The sequence below is a fragment of the Populus alba genome, chromosome 1 (assembly GCF_005239225.2).
Source record: "Populus alba chromosome 1, ASM523922v2, whole genome shotgun sequence".
Lineage (NCBI taxonomy): Eukaryota > Viridiplantae > Streptophyta > Magnoliopsida > Malpighiales > Salicaceae > Populus > Populus alba.
Window position 1 is genome coordinate 28,760,312 of NC_133284.1, and position 27,597 is coordinate 28,787,908.

The window sequence follows — 27,597 nt, forward strand, 5'->3', positions numbered from 1 at the left end:
CTTGGGTTAACTCAACTAATTCGCAACTCGAAATATAAAATCGAGATAAACTCATAAAAAATAAAAGTGGAATAAATAATGAAACTCTATTCCAATAACCCAATGGTGAATGATCAAATTAAAAAAAAAAAAGAAATTTCATAAAGTATCTAAAAAAACCTAACTCAAATTGAGCTAATATTTAAAACTAATGACCTGAGTCATGAGATCAAGATTATCTTGTCAAAAGGCAGACACAAAAACTTTCCAATCATAAAAAAAAAAAAAAATTAAAACATACAAATAACAATCATAATAATAAAGACTAAATTCGATATAAAAACCAAGTGAAAGAAAATAATTAAGGATTAAACTGGAAAAAAAAACAAAATAAATTAAGAGATTGATAAAAAAAAAATAACCATCAAGATAATGAGGATCAAAATTTGATAAAGAATTTAAATGAAATGAAATGTTGAGGGGAAAGATTGAAGAGAAAAAAAATCAAGAAAAGAAAAAATAATATCAATCAAAAGAATGAGAACCGTAATTAAATTAAAAAAAAAACTAAAAGATATAAAATGACAAGGGAAAAAAATTGAAAAACAATAATCAAGAAGAGGATAAAACACAAAAATAAGAGCAATAAAAAAAATGAGATCAAATTGATTAGAAAACTAAATGAAATAAAATGCAAAAAAATTAAACTTCAAAAAATATTAAAAGCAAAACAACTAGTAATTAAAAGAATAAGGGTCAAAACCAAAACAAATAGAAACTGAAGGACACAATTAATTTTTGGAGGGACTGAAATTAATTTCTAGGCCAAAAAAAAAGAAAAGGAAAAAAAAAAGTCATTGGAGCTCAATTGCACCTCTGTTGTGAACACGCGCTCCACCAAAGCAAAAAAGAATAACGTGCCACTCTAAAACCATCATGAACAGCTGATTTTGGTATTCGAACAGTCCTTTATGCACCTCCCAAAGGGTGCGGGGGCCTCCACGTGCTAACATGTATGTTTTTTTAATAATATTTAAATTTTTAAAATTACCAAACAACCCCTAGGTCAACACCACAATAACCCTTGAAACCATGTTTATTATTTTTTATTACAGGTAAATTCTGTAACTTCACTATTTTAAAAAAATAAAAAGACAAAAGTTCTCATGTGCAAGTTTAATATCGTTTTGCTTTTAAATATATTAACATAATTTTTCTATGCAAATAATATTGAAAAGATAAAAAAAAAATAGTGACACATTTATCTTGGACTAAAGTTTTATATTTTTTTGCTTTTAAGAATAACAAAGTAATTTAACTATGCTAAAAAAGCTTATATAGACCAATTTATCTTCTATCAATCTTATTATGCCCAATGTATTCTTGTAAAAAAAAACAGGGATCTACCCCAAATTACAAGCCTTATTAGTTTCTTCTAAAAAGAAAAAAAAATATAATTTTATTGTTTTAATAAATATTAAAATGTGTCTTAGGGTTTTAATGATGGCTTTTAGTTTTTTTTTTTTTTTTTTTTTTTGCAATTGTAATTGTAATATTTGATCACGGGTTACCAAAAGCGAGCCCTATATTAAATGACATGTAGACAATTATAGTAAACCTTAACATTTGACTTGGATAGAAATGGATAAAAGTTAAAATATCAAAAAACAAAAAAAAGAAGCATGAAGTACGAAGCTTACTTTCACAAATTAAATAGAAGTGGCTGAATTAACAAAATAAAATTGTTAAGGGACCAGTGCTATTAAACTCGGTATAGTGGGCCTGTAACTTCGCTTGACAAGGAGCTGAACCGGGCAGTGAGGCCCGCAAACCGTCTCATCCAATTGAGATTGAGATTCAAGATTTAAGCATAACTAGGCCCTTCGCAGTGTATGTGCTGTTGAAACTGTAAAATTTTGGGTTTTTAATTTATTAAAAAAAAAAAAAAACTAAAGGTGAATCCAAGACTTAGTTTTTTATTCTTTTAAAAAAAACAAAACAAAAAAAAACTGGACATTGGGACTGTAAATGGTCTTTTTCACCGTAACACAAATGTTTGTTTTTTTTTTTTTAATTATAGGGGGTTAGATTAATAATCTTGTTTTATACAGTAAAATTATTAATTTTATACTAGAATAAAATAATCCAATACCTACTACTTAGAAACATTTTTGTTTTTTCATTTTTTAAAATAGTCATTACTTTAATGATTTTAAAAAATAAAACTCTCACCAAAAAGCTTTTTTGTCATTTTATATTATTTTCATTGTAAATTTCGATTATACTCAAGGACATTGGTGTAAATTATATTTATTATGTATAATTTTTTTTTTTAAAAAAAAAAAAAAAAAAACATTGTTGGTGCATGATGTGCACCTGCATGTGAGTGGCCCCTGTTGCTATTTAGACGATATATAAAGGACTGTTTGACGATCAAATACTGCTTTCCGGATGATTTTTGAATGTTTTTTAATGTCCCAACCCGATAAGGCTTGCATGTCCCAAGATTTATGGCGGTTTGGGTCCAGATTCCATTTCCCCCCATCATCTCTCTCTCCTCACTTAAATTTTAATGCCAACATCTTAAAAATTCAAGAATGGCCTTTTAATTTGTTGATTCTTCAGATTTTGTCTCCTTTTTTTTATTATTATTATTTTATCTTGAATAATTTTAAATTTGGTGTGCCTTTCAATCTCATCCCTTTTAAATTTTTTTTCATATTTCAAAATTGATCCTTATTCTTTTTATTGTTATATTTTTTGTTTGGAATCATTTTTTAAATTGATTTTATTTTACAGTTTCACCTTCTTCTTTTTTTCTTATCAAATTTAATCCCTATATTTTTTTTATTGCCAATTCTTTTTCTTTGGCAAGTTTTTATTTGAAATTATTTTTTAAATTGATTTTGTTTTACGAAATCACCCTCATTTGGTTTTTTTTCTCATCAAATTTAATCTTTATTCTTTTGATTTGCCAATTTTTTTTTGCTTTGACAAATTTCTAAAATTGATTTATTTAGATAAGTTCATAATAAAATTCTTGATTGGAGCTGAATCTAGGGGTTTCATGGGTTGCGAGTTTTTAAGATTTAACCAGGTTTAGAATGTTTATTCAGGTTTACTTGTTGTTTTTCCCCTTTTCTAAGCTAATCCCCTCCTTTGTTTCATCATTTAATGTTTATTCAATTCGATACCGGGTTCCTTTTTTCTTAACTTGCTTTCTATGGGACTTTTTGTTGGTCTTGAAAATGACCTTGTTATCTTCGATCATTTTGTTTATCATTCTTTGTTAGGTTTTTTGGTTGATTCTTCAAAATCTATTTTTTTCTTGATCCTTTCCTTCAATATTTAAAATGATTTTTCAAAAAAAATTACAAGATTGGAATTCCTTTTCTATTTCATTCCTTTTTATTTTATTTTTCTTTTGAATTTAATTATCATTCTTTTTATTGCTAATTGTTTTATTTGAGATGAATTTTTAAAACTTATTTTTGTTTGTTTGTTTTCTCTAGGATTTTCTACTCGTTTAAAAATGACCAAGGTTTTCTTGGGTTTTTTTTATTTGTTACTCTTTATTGAATTTACTCTGGCTAATTAATATTAAATTGATTAGGAATTGAGATTTTTAATTTAGCCAGGATCTAAGATTTCATGAGTTGCGAATTTGAGATTTTTTTTTTGGGTTTAGAAGGTTCATCCAATTTTTTTTTCCCTTTTTAAAAGTTGATTTTTTTTAGTTTCATCATGCAACATTTTATATCATCGGTGATTAATTTTATTAGTTTTAACTTGCTTTCTATATGATTTTTTTAACCTTGTATTTTTTTTTTTCATTTTCTTTTTTTTGAAGTTGCCCATATATTAGGCTTTTTTTTTCTTGGTCACATAAATGCCTCGAATCACATTTAAAAAAACAATTAAAAATATGCTTGCATCATAAAATTACAATTTTTTTTTTTAATTTAAATCTGATCCATATTTTTTTTATATTTTAAATCTTTAAAATTAAACTGGTTTGAAATTAAAATTTTTTGTTTTGTTTTAACTTGGATTAACGATTTCAAGGGTTGTAAATTTTTAAAAATTTAACTAAATTTTAAGAGATTTGTTTAAGTTTGTTTATTTTTTTTATTTTTTTTTTAAATTCGACCAAGTTCATTGTTCGTAGTGAAATGACTTCAAATAGAAGGGCTTTCGCAGGCGAGAACAAGTGTCACGAGCATTCTCTTTTACTTTTACATCCCGGAAAAAAGAAGGATGGTGGTAAGTATGCTGCACACTTTTATTTGCCTAATGTACCAGCATTTAGGGCGTGTTATTAATGGCGGACCTTAAAGGAAGCCTGCTCCCTCCAAAACCAGCATCAGCTATAAACCTTAGAGATTCATCTTATCGGCTGTATCTGCCTCTGGACGCCAGCCTTTCCAAGGCGTTAATGTTCTAGGTTTGAAAAAGCGTGGCCAAGACCTTCGGTCATGGATTCGTGTTGATTATTCGGGAAATTCCATTCCCAAATTATTCGTGTTGATCTACCTGCTCGTGATTTTGCTTACCCCTCAACAATCCTTGGTAGAGAGAAGGCTATGGTTCTAAACTTAGAGCAGATTCGGTGTATTATTACAGCTGACGAGGTTCTGCTCCCAGATTCCCTTGACAGCCACGTGTTGCAGTATGTGGTGGAGCTACAAGGACGATTGATGACGCCGGGGGTAGGTGATGTATGACAGTCAGAAGGTGCTGAATTGAATCGAAGGAGAAGTAGGAATTTCGACATCGTATTTGGGAATATACATCCCCTGGTTTAGGGTTCTTGAAGTTGCAATGGAAGCTGCCTGCACATTCCTTGATTCTCAGGTGTGCAAACAGATCTTCAAATCTGTAACATAGTAGTTGGTAAATACTATTGACTGCATTTTGTTTCTCCTTCTCCCTGTAGCCGTTTTCATGTCCATAACTCATAACTCGAGCTCTAAACAAGTTATAAACTGAGTCAAGTTTAATCACTTTGTATTTATTAATAAATTAATGTGATGAATCTCTGTATGCGCCAGCGTCCTGGTGGAACAGTGACTCGTGAGCTCGAAGCTTCTCAGTACGTGCGTGTTTGATGGTGATGGAAGGAGTGCGTGTGGGTGAGAGGAGAGGGGTGTGGATTCAGCTGATATGGACGACGGAGGAATATTCCTTCATTAAAGAATATAGGAAGTATACACCATGGCCAAAAAGCTAGCAATCCACTAGCCTATCCCTTCTCTCTGTTATGCTCTTAGTTTCCAAGTGCGTGACAGCTATTCTCGGCAGATGAGAGTGGAGGCACAATTATTTGGAATCTCACAGAAGAAAGTGGCTTGTAAACATTGAAGAGGTCTTACGAGACTTGCTGGTTAAACAATAACATATATGGGAGAAACTCTCATGTTATTATGTTATTTTATGATAAGATGTCAATATTTATTTTTATGGTTACTAAAAAAAAAAAAAGATAAATTTTTTTATTAACGTTGTTATATAAATTAACTTTCATGTATCTTAACCTAATCTTATAAGCCATAAAATTAACAATTATATAAATCTTTAATAGTTATAAAATTTGTGGGATTTAGTGATTTCTAGAAAATAAATTTAAAATTTATTAGTTAAGTTATATATATTAAAATTGAATTAATAAAGATATTTCACAAACAAAGATAATGTTTATGATCCTCTCTCCCTCTTATCTCTTTATATATATATATATATATATGTGTTCAGAAACTTAATGGTTAATATATTATGGGGAAAAAAAAGAGAGAATCTTCTTCTATTTCTTTTCAAATGCCATCGGTCTGTGACTAAATTCTAACGAGAAGAAAAGATACTAGATGAATGAAGGCAGTATAATGAAAAGGGTTCATCCAACTGCCCTGCAGAATTTAAAAACCATGCATGCACCTTTCCACATCTGGTCAAAGCTTACATCTCGTCAAAGCTTGTTGTACAAGCTGCAAGCATGAATTATTGTAAAACCAACCTGACACCTGCCCAAAAAAAGGGGTCCTGTATCAAAAGTCCAGCCGACAATTTGAAATTACTTTTCATATAATGTTTTATGAAAAAAAATATTGTTTATATTAAAAATATTTAAAAAAAAAACTTTTTTTTCATATATTTTTAAATAAAAATAATTTAAAAATTAATATTCATGGAAATTTTCAATACTATTAAGATTAAACTAAATTCTAAAGGGTGTAATTTAATTGGTTAGATTTTAAGTATATTCTTTAAAAATTATTAATTTAAATCACACATCTATAAAGCCACTAAAAATTTATATAATAATTGACTTTAAAAATTCGTATAAAATCAATTCAAGATATAATTAATTTAAATAATAAATATTCACATTAAAAAAATAAATTCAATGACAAAATTATATTAAAAAATATTAATTTAAAGAAGAAAAATCGCAGCCGTCGTGCAAACACTGTATGACAGCACGTGCTTTTTTGAACAGTAGAAGCACTAATATCTGACAAACAAATCTACAGTGTTGATATGGCCGCTTCCTGTCCTCTTGCCGCACTTACCTGGAAACTTCAATATTCAGTATTCTAGGCTTAAAAAACGACGGCCTCACCATTTTCCTTTAAAAGAAGAGTGTGTGAACTCCTGCTGAAGAAGGAAAAACTGTGGTTTTAGCGCGATACACTTAATCTTTTGATTTTTCTGCAAATCAATCTTTTGATTTTTCTGCAAAACTTCTGGTTTAATCTAGCAAGTTCAGGCTTTTGATTCTTGATTGGTTCCTGAGCCATATAGTTCTGTCTTTTTTTCTTTTCATTTTCCCAGATTGTTCATGAATAACCTTTTCCAAGAATACCCAAATCCCATGAACAGATTCATATTTGACCATGCTTCAGTTTCTTTCTCTCCAAATAGGGATCTTGTTAATGGATATAAACTCAATGATACCTTGAGTGGTCCAAATCCATCTTTTAATTATTTCAATCCTGAATCGCCTAGTGACTCAACATCATCATCTTCTTCCTCAAATTCATGTTCTGAAGTATATGGTCCAAGCAATAATGTTACTCTCAAGTTCATAAGCGATGTGCTTTTGGAAGAGGACTTGGAGGGTAAGACCTGTATGTTGCAGGACTGTTTAACCCTCCAGGCCGCCGAGAAATCCTTATACGATGTCCTTGGTCAGGAGTACCCCCATTCGTCGAATCAAACTCTTTCTTGTTTCAATCAAAATGTTGAAAGCTCGAATGATGGTGTCACTTGGATTAACAATACTGGTAGCACCAACGACTATCATACTGCTAACAACTTGGTTGAAAAATCCGATTGGATTTTTGATCAAGCTGATTTGGAGTTATCTCAAGCACCGCAATCCTCTCCGGTTTTCTCCCTTGAAAAAGCCCCTCAAGGAACAGATTCCCAAAGTCCGGCGCCTCCTTATGAGATGCTTAGCAAAGGGGAAGGAGGAGCCGGCAATTCTCTCTCAACTAGTGATTATTTGATGTCATCTCGAGAGCGCAGCTCCTCCAACCCTCCGGACAAGGAGGAGAGAGGCTACTCACCAAATAGTTCACGGGGAAGGAAAAATCATCAGCGCGAGGATAGTGATGATTTAGAAGAAGAGAGGGGCAAGAAGCATTCTGCACTTTCTCCTGCAGAGTCTGTGCAGTCAGAGTTGTTTGACGAGGTATTGCTTTGTTCAGGTGCACAGAATGTGTCTGCATCGTGTGCTCTTCTGGACAAGTCACAAAATGGAGCAGGGAGAAATGAACAGAGAAAAGGGTCTAATGGTAGAGCGGCACGCGCAAAGAGAAAGGAAAATAAAGAAGAAGTTGTGGATTTGAGCTCTCTCCTCACCCAATGTGCACAGGCGGTGGCAATTGGTGACCAAAGAACTGCAAGTGAGCTCCTTAAGCAGATTAGGCAACATTCTTCTCCATTTGGTGATGCAAATCAAAGGTTGGCGCATTACTTTGCTAATGCCCTCGATACACGTTTAGCCGGCACTATGACACCTACATTTGCACCAATTGCAAGTCACAGAACATCAGCAGCTGAGAGTTTGAAAGCTTACCAGGAATATGTTAGAGCATGCCCATTCAAAAGGATGTCTAATTTCTTCGCCAACAGGACAATTCTGAAACTTGCAAAGAAAGCAACAAGACTGCACATTCTTGATTTTGGCATTCTTTACGGTTTTCAATGGCCTTGCCTAATCCAGCGTCTATCAGAAAGACCTGGTGGACCTCCCAGGCTACGTATTACAGGAATTGAGCTTCCCCACCCAGATTTCCGGCCTGCGGAAAGGGTTGAGGAGACAGGCCGTCGCTTAGAAAAATATTGTGAGAGGTTTAAAGTCCCTTTCGAGTATGATGCCATAGCACAGAAATGGGAAACCATCAGATATGAGGATCTCAGAATTGACAAAGACGAGATGATTGTCGTCAACAGTTCATATCGGCTAAGGAACCTCCCCGATGACACAGTTGTGGAGAATAGTGCAAGAGACGCTGTTTTGAAGTTGATTAACAAGATCAAACCAGACATGTTTATCCATGGGGTTGTAAACGGTGCTTTCAATGCGCCATACTTTGTCACTAGGTTCCGAGAGGCACTCTACCATTACTCCTCATTGTTTGATATGTTTGAGGCTAATGTGTCACGTGAAGATGAAAACAGAATGCTGTTTGAAAAAGAGCGCTACGGAAGAGAGATTATCAATGTTATCGCATGTGAGGGCACATCAAGAGTTGAAAGGCCAGAGACATACAAGCAGTGGCAGTCGAGAAATCTGAGAGCTGGGTTCAGGCAACTCACCTTAGATCCGGAGCTTTTCAAGGAGGTGAGATCTGTGGTGAAATCAGAGTACCATAAAGATTTTGTTGTTGATGCAGATGGCCAGTGGATGCTTCAGGGATGGAAGGGGAGAATAATCTATGCTCTTTCTGTCTGGGAACCAGTCCAAGAATAACAACATAAATCTTTCTGTGCTCTTAAATACTTAGTATTGCTGTTTTTTTAAGATCCTGTTAGAAGTTTTTCTACATCATATGTAAATTTCACCTCAGATATCTCAGTGTAACTTTTTTTTGTACAGTATATGAAATAGACGTGGCGATAAATTTATCATCTTAGCAGTGATTTTGTATATATGTTCACCCTCTTTGTGTTCTCATCCAAAGAACATACATCATCTGGCCAAACAAAATGCAGATAAAATCCTTGTTGCAGTCCACTGTAAACTTTCACTTCATTTCTGGGGATTGCCTTTCTAATCTGGTATTCTTTTACACAATACCATGATCAGGGAACTCTTGGCAAAAGGAACAAAAAAAAGGTGAAGGATGATATAACGTTGAAGAGTGTGATTGAAGTTATTTTTTATTATAAAAAATATTTTTTTATTTTTAAAAATCTATTTTTAATATCAGTATATTAAAATGATTGAAAAACACTAAAAAATATTAATTTATAGTAAAAAATATTTTAAAATATTAAATTTTTTCAAAAATACTTTTAAAATGTAAAAACAAACAAGTTAATTGGGTTTAACTTGGCTTCTTATACTTGCTAACACCATTGTGTGCTTCTTACAAACTACATGTCAAAAACTTAAGCTTTTGCATTTATAAAGTGTTTGGGATCATGGTTATTTTTTAAAATATTTTTATTTAAAAAAATATTTTTTATTTTTAAATTTAATTTTTATATCAACACAATTTGAAAATACTTTAAAAATATTAATTTGAAGTAAAGAAAAAATAAAAAAATTATTTAAAAAAAAACTTTTAAAAAACAAAAATAAACAAGCTATTAAATAAACTATGCAGTCAAAGTTATTTCATTTTTATATAGTAGCACAAGAAATATAATTCTTTCAATTGAACACACTTATTACTCAACTAATTAAGCTCCCTAATTAGCATTCAATGACTTCTAAACAACCTTAGTCATTGCTTATAAATGGTTATTATTGTATTGTGATTGTGTTTTTAAAAAAATTAATTTTTTTAATATTTTTAAATTAATTGTTTTGATATTTTAATATCAAAAATAAATTTTAAAAAATAAAAAAATATATTATTTTAATATATTTTCAAACAAAAAATATTTTAAAAAACAACTAAAATCATATGAAAATAACATGCAAAAACATATCAATAACGCAAGAACGCAAGCCAAAGATACAATTCTTCTCATTTCCAGATGATCATAAGAATATGTTCAGAAGATAGAGGGAGATTTGGACCATAATTATCTTCGTAGTATAGCAGATCATGGTTAAATTACAAGGACATCTAAAATGCTAGTTCAAAAGCTCAGGTCACATGCCTACGTAAATAGAGGCACTTAGGTATCAAGTTAGTCTTGTCCTCTGAATCAATTTACTAAGGTCTTCCAGTGTCAAAAGTGCAGAATCTGTGATGAGGCACGGTGGCCAATCATGCAAAAGATGCAACCTTCATGCAATTGTTATACCAATGGCAAGCACTATTCAGCAACAAAAAGGGAACTCTTTTTCTAAGAAGTTTCAGATCAAATGATGTGTTCATTCATTCCTCCAGCTTGCTCATTCGAAAAGATACCAAAAATTAAAACAAACATCAGCGAGCCAAAGTCCAAAACGATATCCAATCAAAGCACAAACCAAAAAAATAAAAAACACAACCGATGAAATCAACATCAAATTAGAATCCAGGGAGTCAAAATAACACATGTAAACATAACATATGGATATAAACGCACCAGTTCAAAATTACCACTTGTTAACGATACCAGGGGAAAAGAAATTCCCATCAGGTTTTACCTCTTCTTCTTGTTTCTTAATTCTCTCATCTCTCTGAGCTGTTGTTTGCATGAAATATCATGCCAACAAATGAGAGCCCATAATGTAACAAGCTTAGTACTGACTAATTCATATTTCACAGAACAGCTAAAAGCAAATTCTGATAAAAAAGAAAGTAAACCCGGATCAATTAAAGCAAAACCCAATTCCAATCCCAAGTTTGTACTTCTAAAAATAAAAGCAGCAGAAAACAAACAATTAATGATGAAAATTGTCAAACCCAACCAAAAAAAAGTAGTATTAGGCCGATCTATTCTAGGTAAGAATTAGAGGAAACAAACTAGCCCTAGGTTAGCCAAAAGAAGAAACAAGAATAAAAACAACTCATACTCAAACACTTCCATCACATTTAAGAGGGGATATAAATGCAAGAGAAGGAAAAGGAGATAACTTTTCTTCTCCCCCAAGGTCGGTAGCAACCCTAGTTGCAGCAACCTTCTCTCTTACAAAGAAACTCATCCAAAACAACTTGCATGTCACCTTCTTTGAATGCTTGAGTGAAAGAAGAGTTGGAGAAAGGAAGAAGAACTAAAAACACAAAAGGAGGAAGAACAAAAAGGGCCGGCTAGGACAGCAGAAGAAGAGGAGAAAAACCAAGAGGAAAAGAAGAAGAAAATCACTAAAACCTTCCCTAAAGCTTGTTTAAAATCGTGTGGTAAGATTAATATCACTTTCTTGTTTGTTGCTTTAAGATTTCGAGACAAGGGAGAGGGAGAAACTTCAAAATGAAAGATTTAGAGTTCTTACACTTGTTAATTCAAAATAAACAATACAAAGAGAAGATTTAAAGAAGAGTAAGGAATGAAAGAGCACAAGTGCAAAATCCTTACTTAAAATATTGATAAATATGGATGATTATGAATGTATAAACCCCAAATGAAGGCCAACCAAATTAAAAGGACAAAAAGAAAGTGAAATGAAGTGATGGAATGTATAGTTGTGATCTTATTAAACCTTTAGAAACATGTTTGAATCTGAAACAAAAATTATGTTATGTTAATGTCCTGATTGTTGTTTATATGATTGATAAACTTGTATGATTATGAATCAAGTGAATGAATGTGTGATTATAACATGTTGTGGACATACTTGTTATAGAAATGATGAATTGCATGTGTGAATTATCTGGCTAAAAAGGAAAAAACCATGATGAAGACCTTGTATGATGAACAATTTTAAGGAAACAAGATATAGAATGGAAATGAGACTCTTGCATGATGAATAATTCCTATTAGAATGTGTTTAATAAGTTGGAATGATACAATTGTGAACAATGTTATGAATAGTTGTTGGCAACACTTGGTTCGGCTATAGACCACTAGGTAGGAGAATCTTTTAAAAACAATGTACATGTTTAGATTGATCTTGAATTGTGTGGGAACCTTGTGATAAACTTGATGAAATTATAGATAGTGTGTGTTTCTTACTCTTGTCAATGTTAGGTTGTATAAAATAAACTAGAATGCCTAGGATGTATTTTACCATGCTACGATGAATGAGAAGTGAAGTTAACATTAAGGAGAACTATAGTATGTCAAAAAAGGACTGTGATAGAGTTATGGTCATTATAGAAAGGAATGTTGATCAATAGGTTGTCCTTAACAATATGGTTAAGTATAAACTATTGTTATGAAATAAGGACGCCCCTTATCGACTTTACTTCATAAAGTCGAATATGATTTGGTTGTGGTCTATGTCCGAACTAGGTTGAAGTGTTGGAAGTGACTTAGTTTTCACTAATGATTTTTTACGTCAGCAATGGCTTAATTTTCATTGATGATTTCTGTGTTAAAAGCGACTTAGTTTTTTATGATAATTTTTTGTGTCAGAAGTGACTTCGTTAATGAATTTCATACCATAAATGATCTAGTTCTTGTTGACGGTTCTAGTGTCGGTTTGGCCTAACCTCATTATGGGACTCTAGAATTAAACTATAGAATTTTTATGGGTAACCTATATTTAGAATTGAGAAGAATGTATGGATATGATAACTTTCGTTATATGATTATATGATATGAGGAATGCTTGAATGTGAACATGTGCATTCTTGGAATATGTGTGGTATTGGCCTATGAGATTTCTAAATCCAAATGTATTGATTGATGATGATTTGGTGTATCAGGACATACGACGAGATGGGAAAACTTCACCTGGACGAGGACACCCCATGGGAGGAGCAAGGTAGGTGGTCTCCACCCCTTTTTGTAATTATGTTAGATCCTCATTATGAATTTTATATAAACTGTTGCTACTTGGGTATGATTATTGGAATTTGTTCATGAAATAGTTGTTGGAATAATGTGATTAACTTTAACTAATAGTATTAGCAATGGATGATTGGGATTGAAGAATATGATTAGCTTTAGCTAATGGTATTTGTGATGGATGAGTGAGATCAAATAATGTGATTAGCTTCAGTTAATGGTATCCATGATGAATGACTATGATTGAATAATGTAATTAGCTTCGGCTAATGGTATCCACAATGAATGATTGAAATTTGAATAATATGATTGGCTTTGGCTAATGACATCTGTAATGGATGATTGAGATTGAATAATGCGATTAGCTTCGACTAATAATATCTGTAATAGATGATTGAGAATGAATAGAGTAATTAATCTTGACTAATAGTGTTCTTATTGGTTATTCTTATTGGATAATCAAGGTTGAATGGAAGGATTAGTCTCGGGTAATAGTATAATTATTGGATATTCAAGATTAATTAATAAAAAATACATTTGGGTGATGACACTTGGGTTTATGGACCAAAGAAGATCAAGGAATCAACTTTGATTTCTAAAACTCAAGTCTAGATATACAAATAAGATTAACATCATTTAATGAAATAAAAAAATAATCGTATTATATGAAATTAATGAAAAGAACTAACTTACCTAAGTTAATAATAAAATTTGAAATCATGTTCTTCTTCCCATTATTATTATATTAAGGATTGTTTTTTATTCTTATATTGCATTTGAATTGTATAGTGACATTACATAGCAACAACGCGTAGGAATTTCATTCCATGGGTTTTAATATAAACTATGTAATTGTATGTTTAGGATGATATCTTTGTGTAACATAGAATTATTGATTAACACTTTTATAAAGACTTGTAATGATGATTTTCTGGAAACAAAAACATAAACTTATATACATGATGACATAATGATATATATAAATGTATTGTTTATATACCCTCTAATGCAAAGATGTTAGATTATCTGATCATATAAGTATTATATATACTATATTAACTAATGATGTATATTTGTTCATTCTACAATCATCTACAACAACAACAACAAAATTATCACTTGCTTTCATGTCATTTACCTTTTCACCGTGTCATGAATTGAAGAGAAATATCGAGCCATTACATGAACAAGGGAAAGTTTTTATCACCATCAAGCTCTTCAAAGTGCAGGAGAGCTCCTGCTTAGCCATATTCGAGCTGTTGAATTCTCTTTCGATATGCCACCAAATAATAACAAGCTATACAAGCTTCCTCTCCTTCTCCCTGTCTCTCCGCTGAGCCTGAGCCCGTGTGAGAGCAAAGAAAGCAAACCCTTTTTTGTGGCGTCGAAGAAGACGGTCTGTTAATTCAGGGCTTCAAATCACTCTCATCCCTTCTGGTACTGGGCTTTTTTGGGTCAGTCCATCATAGTTTTTTGGGTTAACCCAAAACGAAAAATACATCAGCCCAATTCATTTAGTTGGGCTAACCCAAAAAAGGGAAGTCTCCGATTCTATTGAGGATTTTTTTAGAGCGAAAGAATAAACTCTCCTGCTTTCTAAACTTATAAAAGCCGGAGAGAGCCCTGCCTCCTCTTCAAACGCTTCTGCTGCTGCTGCTTCCGCTTCCCTCACCTTCTGGGGTTCTGTCACGCAAAAGCTCGCCCCGTTTTCATCGTTCCCTAGCAACAAGGTTTTGATCCAAGATTACCTTCTTCATTTATTTACTAATTTTTCTACATAAACCCGATGATCTTAATCTTTTTTGTTAAAAAATGAGCTTGCTTGGTCTTGATTGATGATTGATTATATGAATTGGGTTTTGTTTTTTTCAACTAATTTTTTTGAATTTTGAATTTTGACAGTTCTCTACAACAAATCTTGTGGGCTTAACCTGTTGAAGTCAGTAGACATGGTATGTTAGTGCTAATGACTTGTTCCCCCAATTTTTGCTGTACTGCGAGCTTGGAAGAATTATTTGATTTAATCAACATCATCGATAATTACTGAGAAACGGTTGTCTTAATATATGATAGAATGATATTGATTGCATTCTTTGAAACAATTAATAATATTTGAGCCTGCTCATCCTTCATTGTGTGAAAGATGGTAGAATGAATAGGACTCAAAAGTCTAAGCATCATCCATGTTTATTGCGTCAAATCTTATGTTGCTCAAGTCTGTGAATTTGTTCTAAAAAAAATTTAGTAATTTAGCCGCATATGTTTATTTTAATCACTTGTTTCGACAATTGCAGGATCGCCAAGACCTCCACAGTTCATCATTTGAACAGAGTTACCGCTGCTACCCTGTCTCTTTCATTGATAAGGTTTGAGAAATAACTACTACAATTTGAATCATAACTACTAAAATTATGATTCTGCAAATTTTTTTAGTTGTTGGTTTTCCTATTTGTTTGATGATATAGTGTTCTATGTATATAGTAGTAGCTTATACATGTAAATGAACAAGATGTTTGTCAATCCACAAAAATATTATTCCTTGTTAAATTTGCTCCGAGTTATTTGTGTCTTTGCAGGCACATCTGGAAAAGGGGGATAAAAGTATGTCCATCTTCTCATTCATGTTCTTTTATGCTATCCATTTCATTTATTTTAAAAATCAAATAAAATAAAACTGGTTTTCAAGAATTGACAATCTACTATCTCTTGTTGCATCCAGTTATTATGCCTCCCTCAGCTCTTGATCGCCTAGGTAAGCAGATCATTCTCGATAAACTTCCTTTTCTCTATTCCTGCTATTGTATCTTGTGCCCTTAATCCTTGTTTAATGATTATACACCATTTAAAGATAATGGTGTTTGCTGCAGCAACCTTGCACATTGACTATCCAATGCTTTTTGAACTCCATAATCCTTCTGCTGGACGTACTTCTCATTGTGGGGTTCTAGAATTTATTGCAGATGAGGGCATGATATACTTGCCCTACTGGGTATGCTTTTACATTATCTTCATGAATGTAATGGTTCGGCTATTATATGCTTACTTGATCTGCTCGTTTGTTCGACACTTTTAGATGATGGAGAACATGCTGCTACAAGAGGGGGACATTGTGCAATTGAGAAATACCAGCCTGGCAAAGGGAACTTTTGTGAAGCTGCAGCCCCACACCAAGGACTTCTTAGACATCTCCAATCCCAAAGCAATGTTGGTTTATTTATTGGTCATATTCTTTTCTACGTGATTGCAGTAAGCTTGGTAGCTCATTTTATTCATTCCTTTCTTGCTTGGTGATCATTTTGTAGCTTGGAAACTTCGTTGAGGAACTACTCTTGTTTAACCACTGGTGATACAATAATGGTTGCCTATAACAACAAGAAGTACTACATTGATATAGTTGAAGCAAAACCCTCTTCTGCAATTAGTATTATTGAAACGGATTGTGAAGTGGATTTTGCCCCACCTCTTGATTATAAAGAACCTGAAAAACCAAAATCAATTCCTCGATCAAACAAGACACCTCCCAAAGGTTTTTTTCTCAATTTTATGTAAAAAATTTGTCCAATTATCTGAATTGATTTTTTATTATTGGATTTATTTATCAATTCCCTAAAACAAATGGTTTTGACTCTTTTTCAGGTATGGAAGAGCCAGCCGCAAAGATGCCAAGGTTCAGTGCATTTACTGGTTCAGCAAGGCGCTTGGATGGCAAACCAGCAACACAACCAACTGCATCCACTATCTGCCCTGCGTTGAAACAACACCAACCAGAAGCTGATAACAATGGCTCCAAGTTATTAAGCTCCATATCACATCAGCAGTCTGGAAAGCTTGTGTTTGGTTCTACGTCAAACCAACCCCAAAATGAAACGCCAAAGGTATGTCTTGCCTTGCTGGTAGTTCTGTAGAGCATGTCCTCGTTTTCCACAATGCACTGATTCCACGACATGACCCGAATTTAGAATGTGCTTCCATGGTGTCATCCACAAATTTTTCTGAAGAATTCACCATGATATATCTGATCAATGCATAATATCATAAAAAATGGATACAATTTTTTGACTGCCACTTAAATTGATATGAATTGGTTTCTGTAACTAGGTTCCCTTAAAGAAAAGCACTCAGGAACCTTCCCAGAAGGTGGAAGATCCGAAGTTTCAAGCTTTCACGGGAAAGAAGTATTCCCTAAAAGGCTGAATCTCAACTCCATCCATCTTTTTCTAGTATACACAGGATGAGATCAACTGATTCTGGTTATTTAATAGAATGTTTTTGCTACTGTATAATTTATAACTTTTGAACCCAAAATCGGGTACACGTCAATGGTCCAAACCTCAGAAGAACACCCAGTCAACTTCTGTTTGGCATACGGGGTCTTCTATGGATCCTTATGTTTAGTATATATAATTTATCAAGATAAAACTCACCAGGCTGCTAGTTATTTCTTTTTCTTTTTTGGTTCCTTTGTTTTTTAAATGTTTTGATGCTCTCTACACCTGCAATATTTGATGGTGAGGCAGAACACCCATGATGCTCAGAGACTCGAATATTTCAGCCGTATGTAACAAAGCGTAATTCTAGGTGTTCAAGATGACATAAACCACTGGATTCCTCATGAGAAATGCTTCAAAAAGAAAAACAAGAGGCCATGATGCAGATGATTCCCTTCTCGATTATTTAGATAATCACAACTAACAGAGTGGCTTCTTATTTATATTAACTAATCATTATAATTAGAACGTAATAACATTTAGATGTTCAGCCCCACCTGAATATATAATACAGAGATGGTAATGGAAAAGTGCCGGTGAGAAAATACAATAATAATAGTAAAATAATAATTAGCTAAGCTTCCACAGAAGTCTCAATTGCAACCTTCTTGGAATACTTGATGGCTTCAGACTTATCATTGGCTTCCCAGAGTTCTGGCAGTGCTTCCTTGATATTATGAAGGCTCTCTAACGCACAGTCCACACCTTCAATCCGATGAGAAGAGCCCACCTGTATCACCACCGTTGGAACTTGTTGATTTAACATTTTCGAAGCAATTTGGAAAATTCCACGGGAAAATAAAACTGGCAGTGACATTTTTCTTTATTTTTTTGGCAGAGGTTTATGATATCATTAACTTACCCAAACAGTGTGGAGACCCAATCCTTTTCCAGTCTGTAAGTTGCGGATGCTATCATCAAAGAACAACTAAAGAGCAAGAAATCACTACGTTAGATGAACGCAGACTAGACAAGGAAACTGAAGGCTATGAAAATCACTTAGAATAGCTTTGAATCATTGGAGATCGTAATAGGAATGAAACTTGCATGTTTTCAAATGACAGCACATTCTAAACCTAATCCAAGCATTGATTCAACGTGCAAACAATATAGAAATGCAAAACCGATGAATTTCTGTGCTTGTAATGTAAGTTCAATTTTCTCACCGTCTTTTGAGGGCTGATGCCGGCGATCTTAAAAACCTGCTCAAATGCTTCCTCAAAAGGTTTGCAGACTACGGGGGTCCTTGGAAGTACAAGATCTGCATCAGGACGGGTAGTATATTCATCGAAGTCAAAAACCTCTCTGTCATCCCCGTCAACAGGATCATTTCCTTTATTAGCAGCATCATTCAAAGTCTCAAAGCATATGATCCTTTCAAAACAATCCTCCAATCCAAGCCTGCTAAGGACTCGACTTGCATGAGCCTTATCAGCATTGGTAAAGACCTTTCCATGAAGAAAAAAGGATTATTAATCACCAGCAGAAATCTGATGCAGTCAACCAAATACTTTTCCCAAATGTAGTGATTTTAAAAGTGTATGCAACTAAGGAAGGAAACCTACAACTTTACGAACAGGCACATTAAGTAAGATATTCCTCAGGACAGGGTCGGGTTTAAGCATCTGATAGGGCAATCTTCCATGAACAAAACTGCAAAATACAAAAGCGTAGGACCACATCAATTTCACAAAAGATACTCCTTGTATTAATACACATAAGAGCAAGAAATCAGTACCTATGGAAGTCATCATAGTCAAATTTATGCCCAATAGCCTGAAAAGCATAAAAATAGAAAGAAAAAAAAAACCCAGAAAACTTTTTAGTGAAATCACTGTAAATTAACAAAATCTTGTGAAAAAAAAAAAAAAAAAGCATCAAGTTCTTGGGTTATTACCCTAAGTCCAGCCATGGTCGTCCCATAATACTTGTACAATGAAAAACACAACTCAGGGGCTTTACTTTCCTCAATGCCAAGCTTTTTAATCATATATTCTATGATGAATCAAGAACATTCCAAATCAATTAGGGTATATCACATAACATAATCTTAAGGAGAGAGAGTGCTTCATTAAGCAATACCTTGAATATTTTGGGTAACATGGACTGATAAACCAGAACCGTGTGGATAAAGGGTATCATCAATATCTGGAATTTTAAATATAAAAAATCCATCAGTTATATTATAGTATTTTTATTCATCTTCAAGAAAAGAAGTCCACTAGAAGAAAATATAACATCAAAAGAAAATGCTTAACAAAAGAGCTTACCAAAAAGGAGGCAATCATATTTGTGCCCCAAAGCTTGCTGTTTCTGATCATCTTCATAAGACTCCATTTTCGTACTAACCAAAAGCAGAATCTTTATAAGTTGTTTTGATATCAACTGCAAGAAAACAACCAATTTAATTATAAAAAAAAAAACACTAAAAAAATCCAACTTCTCTTACTGCCCACCAAATCTGGAAATCAAAACGACAAGAAAAGGAGAAAAACAAACAGATTGGTTATAATATACACAGTACTCCAACACATTGTTATCCCAGCGGTCTAATTGTAAACAAGAAACCTGAGAGAGACAAAAGCAAGCAAGCAAATTACCAGATCTCCAAAGATCAGAGAGATGCTGTTTGAGAAAGAAAGGAAGATATTAGTTTTCTTTTAAAGAGGAAAGGAGGGTCGGTGAGTGAAATCAACGGTTAGATTTTTTAGATTTTTTATTGGATAAAAGTCTAGAAGAGACGCATCCTCATGAACTCCGGGAGACACGACTACTTTTTACTTCTTCACTTCTGATTTTTTTTTTTTTTTTTGTATTGAAATAAGTACAGATCAGTCATCAACCTATTATTTATTTCATGTATCGGTCCTCGATCTTCAAATTCTTGCAAACATTGCTCAACCCTTCATAATCATGACATCATTCATCACTTCATCCCACACTTGACTTTTCCGTTATTTTGCCCCGAGAATGTAGACATGGCACAATAACTAAATGGAGTGTTTTTATTGTTGATTTATATAATCAGGTGATTTTTTACGTTGAGTTGGGATATATTTTAATGGATGAGTATAGTTTTTGATGCATTTTCTGCTTTTGATTTGAAAAAAAATAGAATATTAAAATAGATATTTTAATTCAAAAAACATCAAATTATGGATTAGTTATCTTAATTATAATTTTTAAACCTAAAATTAGAGATTAATCCAAGATAAATTATATATCATGGGTAAAGTGAGTTGAATTGAATTAATTCGGGTGAATCTAATTTTTCTATCTTATAAAAAAATAAAAATAACATCATTTTTAAAAAAATAAAAGAAAAAATTCAACGAGCTTTAACTATTTTTTTAATGTGTGTTTTCTCTTAACTGGCTAAATTTTAAATTTATTCAGGTTTTTATATAGATTACGCTAGGTTAATTCTTTTATATTTTTATTGAGACTTGACTCGGTCTATATCCTGGTCACCCGGGTCATGAACTAACCCATCAGCTCATATTTGGATTTATAAATAATGATTTTAATTCAAATCTTAAAATAATTTAAATATAAAATGATACAAAAATTCTATAATATTATTTTAGTTGTGAAACACGTTATTCAAATTTCACCTCAAATTGAATTAAGTAATATTTTGGTGCCATAATGGCAAGAATATTGAAGATGTTGTCTCCAAAAATAATATTGAAATATTGAGCCAAATTTAACCAAAAGTTGAGAGTTAATAACTGATTTGTGAAGTGTATAATAATACATTTGGGACTGATTTGTAGTTATCCTTTTTATATTTATTATCTTGTTGTTGTTGTTATTGAAAATGTGTTGTATCAGGCTTTGACACGTCTCAATCTAACTTTACTCTTTGACGTGACTTGCTGCAGTCCTCTGCATAACGCTCTCCTTAGACTCTGGCCCGGTCTGGTTTTATTTCCTTTGACAAGCCGCATACGATTTGCCACGTCCTCGTTTGGAACTTTCTATTTAAAAAAATTTGCAACCTTACTTTTGTAATTTTCTTTTTATGATTTTTCTTCCTTTTTTTTTAATTTAGATTGCTTCACTGTACATGTTACCTGCGTTTCGTGGAATAATAATTTTTTTAACTTAAAAAAAAAATTAGCACGAGAAGACGATCAAATCAACGACACTCGCGTCAATTTAGAATATAAAATAATTCGATACTTACTTAACGGAAAAAAAATTAAAAAAAAAGTCAAACTTCAAAAAATACATCAACTTTAAAAATAAAAAAAAAAAATTTCAGATAAACCTCTTAAATCTCATCTAATTTAAAAAACCTTCAACTTGTTAGATCCTCAACCTGAGTTTAATTAAAAAATTAAATATCATCCAATTTAATTTTAAATAATAAAATCTTTGAAAAACTACCAATAAAAAAAACTTGCAAAAAAAATGAGCAACAAAAAAAGGAATGTAAAACTTGATAGAAAAAACTAAATAAAAATGAAATTTTTTAAAAAAATCAAAATTATCCTAAAAACAAACTGCGAAAATAATTAGGATCAAATTCAACATTGAAAATGAAAATTAAAAAAAATATAAAAAAAAACCAATAAACCGTGCAAAAAAATAGCAATTAAAAAATTAGGACTCGATGAAACATAAAAATCAAATGAAATTAAATATTTATAGATGAAATTGTAAGAAACTAATACATCAAGAAAATGATTTAAAAATAGCAATTAAAATAAACATGACCTAGTTTAACACAAAAATTAAATGAAAAAAAAATGTCTATGTGAAATTATGAAAAAATTAATCAATCAAGAAAACAATTCAAAACAAAACAAATAATAATTTAAAGAATGAGCACAAATTTGAAAAACAAATTTCAAAAATTAAATGATCAGGGATGGAGTCCTAATAAAATCCAATTAGAAATAACCAATATAAATAAATAAAAAATAGCAAATAAAAAAAGATGGATTAAATAAAAAAAACAATTAAGAAAGAGTCGACCACAATTCTAGTTAGCCTACACGCGAATCCATAAAGAAAGAGAAGGAAAAGAAAAGTTATTTTTCAGCCAAATTATACCAAACCACCACAAACATGTCATTCAGGAAGAAAAGATACACCAAAAAGAATCCAATGATGCAGCGTGAGCGTCAGTACAACCACCATAGTCGACCTCACATGCCGCTTGAAGTTGGCAAAGCAGTTGACGCGCTGGTGAGTGCTTTTTGTTTTTTTTAATTGCATAAATTTTAAAATGCCGCTAAAACTAATTAACAATTACAAAATATACCATGAAGAAATTAATATATAACCCCTGAATGCAAGGCTAACAAATTGGAATGGCATGAGTAATGTCATTGTTCCACCAAACATGAAGATATAAAAACACCCTTATGTAGAAAGCATTAAATTATTTAATGATAGTGTTACATGTTTTATTTTAGTGTGTATATATAAATATAATTATCAAAATAACCTTATTTAATTTTCAAAAGATAAACATATCATGTGAAAAAGATCATCTTACTCTTGAAGCAAAGACAAAAGTGAAAATGATTAAAGAGCAATATGTTAATTACACTATTAAAATGAATAGTAAATCATGCCCAGAAGAACAAAAAATCACCATCGGCTTTAGCTTTTTTGTTAATCATTAATAATCAGCTCTCCTGCTTACATTAGAATTAAGAAGATTCGAATTTTTGAAATCTAAACATGTTTAGTTAAATTAATTTATCAAATACACTCTATAATCAAATTTATATTTACAAATAACTAAAAATAAGATAATAGAAAAATAAACAATTAAAAATGAAGGTGAAGGTGAAGGTGAAACAAAATATGGTGAGATAATTTTTAATTAGTTAAGATAACCATTTTGATAATTGAGGGGTTGATTTGAAAGAAACTCCAACTTCAAGATCTTAATTTTAAACTATTCACCATGTTATCTCATTAGTTATTATCCAAGTCATTTAAATAGATTAAATATTCTAAAAAAAAATCACTCAACAAATTAATACTTGTACATTCGTTTGCCTAATTCTCTACTAAATAAATTTCATGAAAAGATATACATTATGTAAGCAGATAAACAAATGCTCAGTGAAACGGGGCGAAGCGAGAAGACTGTAAATATGCATTATGTAGCTTTAATTTAATAATTAGAGAAGTAAAATTTTTCGTTAATTCTATTAATGCAAACACTTTACTGAACCATTATATTAATCCAGTGACTCATGCATATTATTAATATTTTTTTTATCTGAATATTCTCGTACTTTTTTAAAGAGTGAAATTGATCCCATTAAAAGATTATGGCTACCCTTTCCAATAAATATGTTTTTTAGAGATTGAATTTGTGTTATTATTCTTACATGGATAACACATGAGTATAGATGCTGAATTATTTTTTTAAATAAATATTAAAAATTTATTTTGAATCAGTAATATTAATAATAGATTAACGTGAATGAAGAAAGTGTGATGGCTGCTGATGGTGCCCCATGTCTACAAACAAGAGAGGAGACGTTACATTTGGGCATGAACAGGTAACATTATGAACAGATCAGTAACCCATAATTCTGACTTTAACATTATTTGGAATCTTGGTGCTTGTTTTTTCTTGAAAATATATTTAGTGTTTATATTGAGGAACCTTTTGCAACAAGATCCCCATGTAATCATATAAGCATGTTTGATAGTGTGGTAGCGGTTGCTTTTCAAATAGTTTTTCATGCCGAAATACATGTCAATGATATTTTTTTATTTTTTAAAAATTATTTTTGACATCAGCACATCAAAACAATTTAAAAAATATAAACCACACTCAATTTTAATAAAAAATAAAATTTAAAATTTGATAAAACCAGATACAAACGCAATCCCAAATTTCACAAGGCGGAAGCTAGGGCTCATTAATTTCACATGCATCGTGTATTCCTTTTTTGTCGTATAATAGTTCTGCATCATTGTCTACTCTGCACGGTAGGTTTGAACATTTTTTTTCAAAGTAAAAAAAAAAAATCTAAATATTAGTATTGTGGTTATTTTATAATTTTCTTAATTATTATACTTGAATTGATATGTGAATGAATATGGTATAATCTAATTGACTGACTTGATAAATTTAAAACTAATTCAAATGATAAATAAGGATATAGTTTGATTTTAAAAAATTAAAATAATATTTTTAAAAAAATATATTAAAATAATAACATATTAGATCGACTTAACTCAGGTTAACCTGTCAAATTTGTTACCTAAATCATAAGACCCTGATTATTTTATAAAAAACAAATAATTTTTTTTATTAAATTCAGTTCTCAATTAACTAAATATTAAATGATAAAATTAAAAATAAAATTTATAAAAAAAAACAAGTCAAGTCAACTTAAGTTAATCAGTCAAACTTGGGTTATGAGATCGGGATAACCCTATAGAAAACAAATATAAATAAATTATGAAGCTCAATTTTTATTCAACTCAGTGTTTAATGATGAAATTAAAACAAATCAATGGAAAAAAACAACATAAAAACCACCCGAGTCAACCAACTAAATCTATAACTCAGGTCATGAGACTTGGATAATTTCATAGAAATCAAACCGAAATAAATTATAAAATTTAATTCTTAATTAATCTAGAATTAAAGAATAATATTGAAAAGAAATCAACTAAAAAGGGGAAAAAAAGTTAATCGGCCTAACTCGTGACCCTGATCATAAGACTATGATAATATGTCACAAAGCAAATAAATTTTTTTTTTATAAAACTCAATTCCCGATTAATAATTATTAAATTGAAAAAAAAAAGATAAACAAAATGACCCATATTAACTTGTTAAGTCCAGATCTAGAGACCGAGATAATTCCATGAAAAACAAATCAAAAGAAATTATAAAGTTCAATTCCTAATCAATTCAATTTTAAATGATAATATTGAAAAAAATATTTAATTAAAAAATAACAAAAAAACTGAATCAACCTAGCTAACCTGCAAAACTCGCAATCCAGGTTATAAGACCATAATAACCTTATATAGAGAAAATTAAAAAATAATTATAAAGCTTAATTGTTAATCGATTCAATATTGAATGATAAAGTTGAGAAAAAAAAATTGATTTTCAAAAAATTACATGGAGTCATCACGGCTAACCGTAAAACTCATGACATAGATCATGAAATTTGAAATAGTTTCATAAAAAATAAATCAAAATAAATTATGAAATTCAATGCCTAATAAATTTAATATTTAAAAATAAAATAAAAAAAATATGCAAATTAAAAAAAAAATCCTCAAGAACATGGAACAACATAGTGAAAAAAGACTTGGTATTTCACTGTTTGGTGATTGATTTATAAAATACTAAGCATTTTTAGTATGTGTTAGATAATTAATATGTGCACTGAGGGATGTGATCCAGTAGTGAAATAGAATTGTTTTTTTCTACTGTATATGGGTTCGAATCTTATTGTGCATGTTTATCACCATTGTGGTGCCTTACATGCTTACTGAGCTTATATGATGTTTAATTGGTTTTAAAAATTAGTTGTGGTGCGTGCAAGTTGACACGATCACTCCAGGTTACCAAAAAAAATAATAATTAATATGTGATAGGGAGAAGGTAAGTGGGGTGACGATAAATAAATACTCCTGTATATATATTCTTCTCTTTATCACTATGGTCACTCATGACACCGCCCGTGCCAACAGCCACACGTAGGTAATGTTTTCACTTTTCATACGTGTCGGCATCCCTATAGTTGGTGAAGTATCGTTTTCAAATCTCGTTAATTTCAACCTTCACACGTGCTTCACCTGTTGTCGACTTTTTAGTTCTAATATTATGTTTATGTTCCGTACTTCTGTCCCCTATAGTATTTTGTCCTGGATTCACATTTCTTTTTGAAAAAAAAAAAAAAGAATATATGATGGATTATTGGCTAGTTTTAAATTGAATTGAAAAACTTAAAATAAAAAAACATGATTAGTTGAATTGATTCGATTAAATCATGTTACCTTTCGGATTTTTAGTAGTTCGTTTAATTTAGTTAAATTCAATTTAAATATAGAAAAGTCAACATAAAAAAATGTTATTGTTTTAATAAAGTGGTTAAGTTATTGACCATTGAATTAATTCTGTAACTGAGCGATCCAAGCTAATTTTCAAGTTAGTTTTCGAATTAGGTATGACATGGGTATTATTTCTTATTATTTCAAGATTTCATACAAGGAGATCAACTTTTTACTATGTGATCCATAAAAAAAATAGCTGATGCTTTTAGTCATGTGTATTTTTAATTACTCTTTTTATTATTTGATTTAGTTTGTTAATATTAATTATTTTTTTGTTTAATTATTACACTTTTATGATATATATTTTAGGTTTGACGGATTAACTCAATTGATTTAGATATTTTTTTTATTAGTTTTGTTTTTCTAATTTCATCTTTTAATATTGATTTGATTAATAATTAAATTTTATGATTTGTTTTGTTTATTGTCCATTAGATTATCGTGATCTCATGAAGAAATTTTATCATACCTCTTCTCATAAAAGTACTATTAATTGAAATATTGCTTTGCTTTATATATTCAAAGGAAGATATTTTGAAAAGTTAAATTGATAAAATAATATTTTAAATAATATAAATATAATTTTTTTATTATATATATATTTCAATGAAAATAATTATTTAGAGTAGAAGAAATAAGTGTTTTATTTTTTTAATAAGTTTGATGTCAATTTAGCTATATTTAATTGGTTTTTTTTATTGGCTTTATTTTATTGATTTTAATTTTTTTAAGAGATATTTAAAAATAGCATCCATAGAAGAGAAAAGATATTTTAATATTTTATTTAATGTTACCTTAAAGTACATAAAATAAATATAAAAAAATTAAAATAATATTTTTTAATTTTTAGATTTTCTTTTAGTACATCCCTTGAAGAGCGTGTTTGGTAGACGGTAAATACATGCTAATGATGTTTTTTTATTTTTTAAAAATCATTTTTAAGCACATCAAAACGATTCAAAAAGCAAATGTTTCTGCATCCAAGCTTGCTTTTTACCTGATTTGACAGAATAGGAATGCCATAATTGATCATGATGGTTCTCGCCAACAACTGGGCTCCATGTACGAGGGCATCTATTTTTTAGTATTTCAAATTATATTTTTTAAATATTTTTAAATTGTTTTGATTTAATAATATAAAAATTAAAAATATTATTTTAAAAAAATAGTATTTCCACCGTAATCTCAAACACGCCTGATCTTCCTCTCCAAACCACCAATGGCTTTATCTCCTTCT

General features: G+C 31.0%; 3 protein-coding genes across 4 annotated transcripts; 2 read left to right on the forward strand and 1 right to left on the reverse strand.

Moving 5' to 3' along the window:
- The first annotated feature begins 6,519 nt into the window (after nt 1–6,519).
- LOC118028031 (scarecrow-like protein 30) lies at nt 6,520–9,136 on the forward strand. The gene has a single exon (XM_035031542.2). It carries the CDS (start codon nt 6,815–6,817, stop codon nt 8,951–8,953), a length of 2,139 nt encoding a protein of 712 aa, XP_034887433.1. The 5' UTR covers nt 6,520–6,814; the 3' UTR covers nt 8,954–9,136.
- A 5,730-nt stretch (nt 9,137–14,866) lies between these two features.
- On the forward strand, nt 14,867–17,480 carry LOC118028032 (uncharacterized). 2 transcript variants are annotated; one of them, XM_035031543.2, is made up of 9 exons: nt 14,867–14,984; nt 15,327–15,398; nt 15,609–15,633; nt 15,752–15,784; nt 15,900–16,021; nt 16,106–16,236; nt 16,335–16,558; nt 16,669–16,907; nt 17,131–17,480. In XM_035031543.2, exons 1-9 carry the CDS (start codon nt 14,982–14,984, stop codon nt 17,224–17,226), a joined length of 945 nt encoding a protein of 314 aa, XP_034887434.1. In that variant the 5' UTR covers nt 14,867–14,981; the 3' UTR covers nt 17,227–17,480. The 2 variants fall into 2 exon arrangements, with proteins under 2 accessions (XP_034887434.1, XP_034887436.1); XM_035031545.2 differs by lacking the exons at nt 15,609–15,633; nt 15,752–15,784; nt 15,900–16,021.
- A 253-nt stretch (nt 17,481–17,733) lies between these two features.
- On the reverse strand, nt 17,734–20,046 carry LOC118028033 (uncharacterized protein C24B11.05). Its single transcript, XM_035031546.2, has 9 exons — nt 19,901–20,046; nt 19,571–19,685; nt 19,383–19,448; nt 19,198–19,295; nt 19,039–19,076; nt 18,866–18,953; nt 18,467–18,748; nt 18,163–18,228; nt 17,734–18,030 (listed from the first exon to the last, which is right to left on the reverse strand). The coding sequence occupies exons 2-9, from the start codon at nt 19,635–19,637 to the stop codon at nt 17,875–17,877; spliced, it is 861 nt and encodes a 286-aa protein (XP_034887437.1). The 5' UTR covers nt 19,638–19,685; nt 19,901–20,046; the 3' UTR covers nt 17,734–17,874.
- Nucleotides 20,047–27,597: the final 7,551 nt, after the last annotated feature.

What these genes read in the sequence shown, in the direction of transcription:
- LOC118028033 (XM_035031546.2), bottom strand. Translation starts at nt 19,637, where the DNA reads ATGGAGTCTTATGAAGATGATCAGAAACAGCAAGCTTTGGGGCACAAA. An exon ending in TGTTACCCAAAATATTCAAG is followed by an intron (nt 19,296 to 19,382) that starts GTATTGCTTAAT and finishes GATTCATCATAG; the next exon opens with AATATATGATTAAAAAGCTT. An exon ending in CGACCATGGCTGGACTTAGG is followed by an intron (nt 19,077 to 19,197) that starts GTAATAACCCAA and finishes TATGCTTTTCAG; the next exon opens with GCTATTGGGCATAAATTTGA.
- LOC118028032 (XM_035031543.2), top strand. An exon ending in TCTGGAAAAGGGGGATAAAA is followed by an intron (nt 15,634 to 15,751) that starts GTATGTCCATCT and finishes TGTTGCATCCAG; the next exon opens with TTATTATGCCTCCCTCAGCT. An exon ending in TGATATACTTGCCCTACTGG is followed by an intron (nt 16,022 to 16,105) that starts GTATGCTTTTAC and finishes CGACACTTTTAG; the next exon opens with ATGATGGAGAACATGCTGCT.
- LOC118028031 (XM_035031542.2), top strand. Translation starts at nt 6,815, where the DNA reads ATGAATAACCTTTTCCAAGAATACCCAAATCCCATGAACAGATTCATA.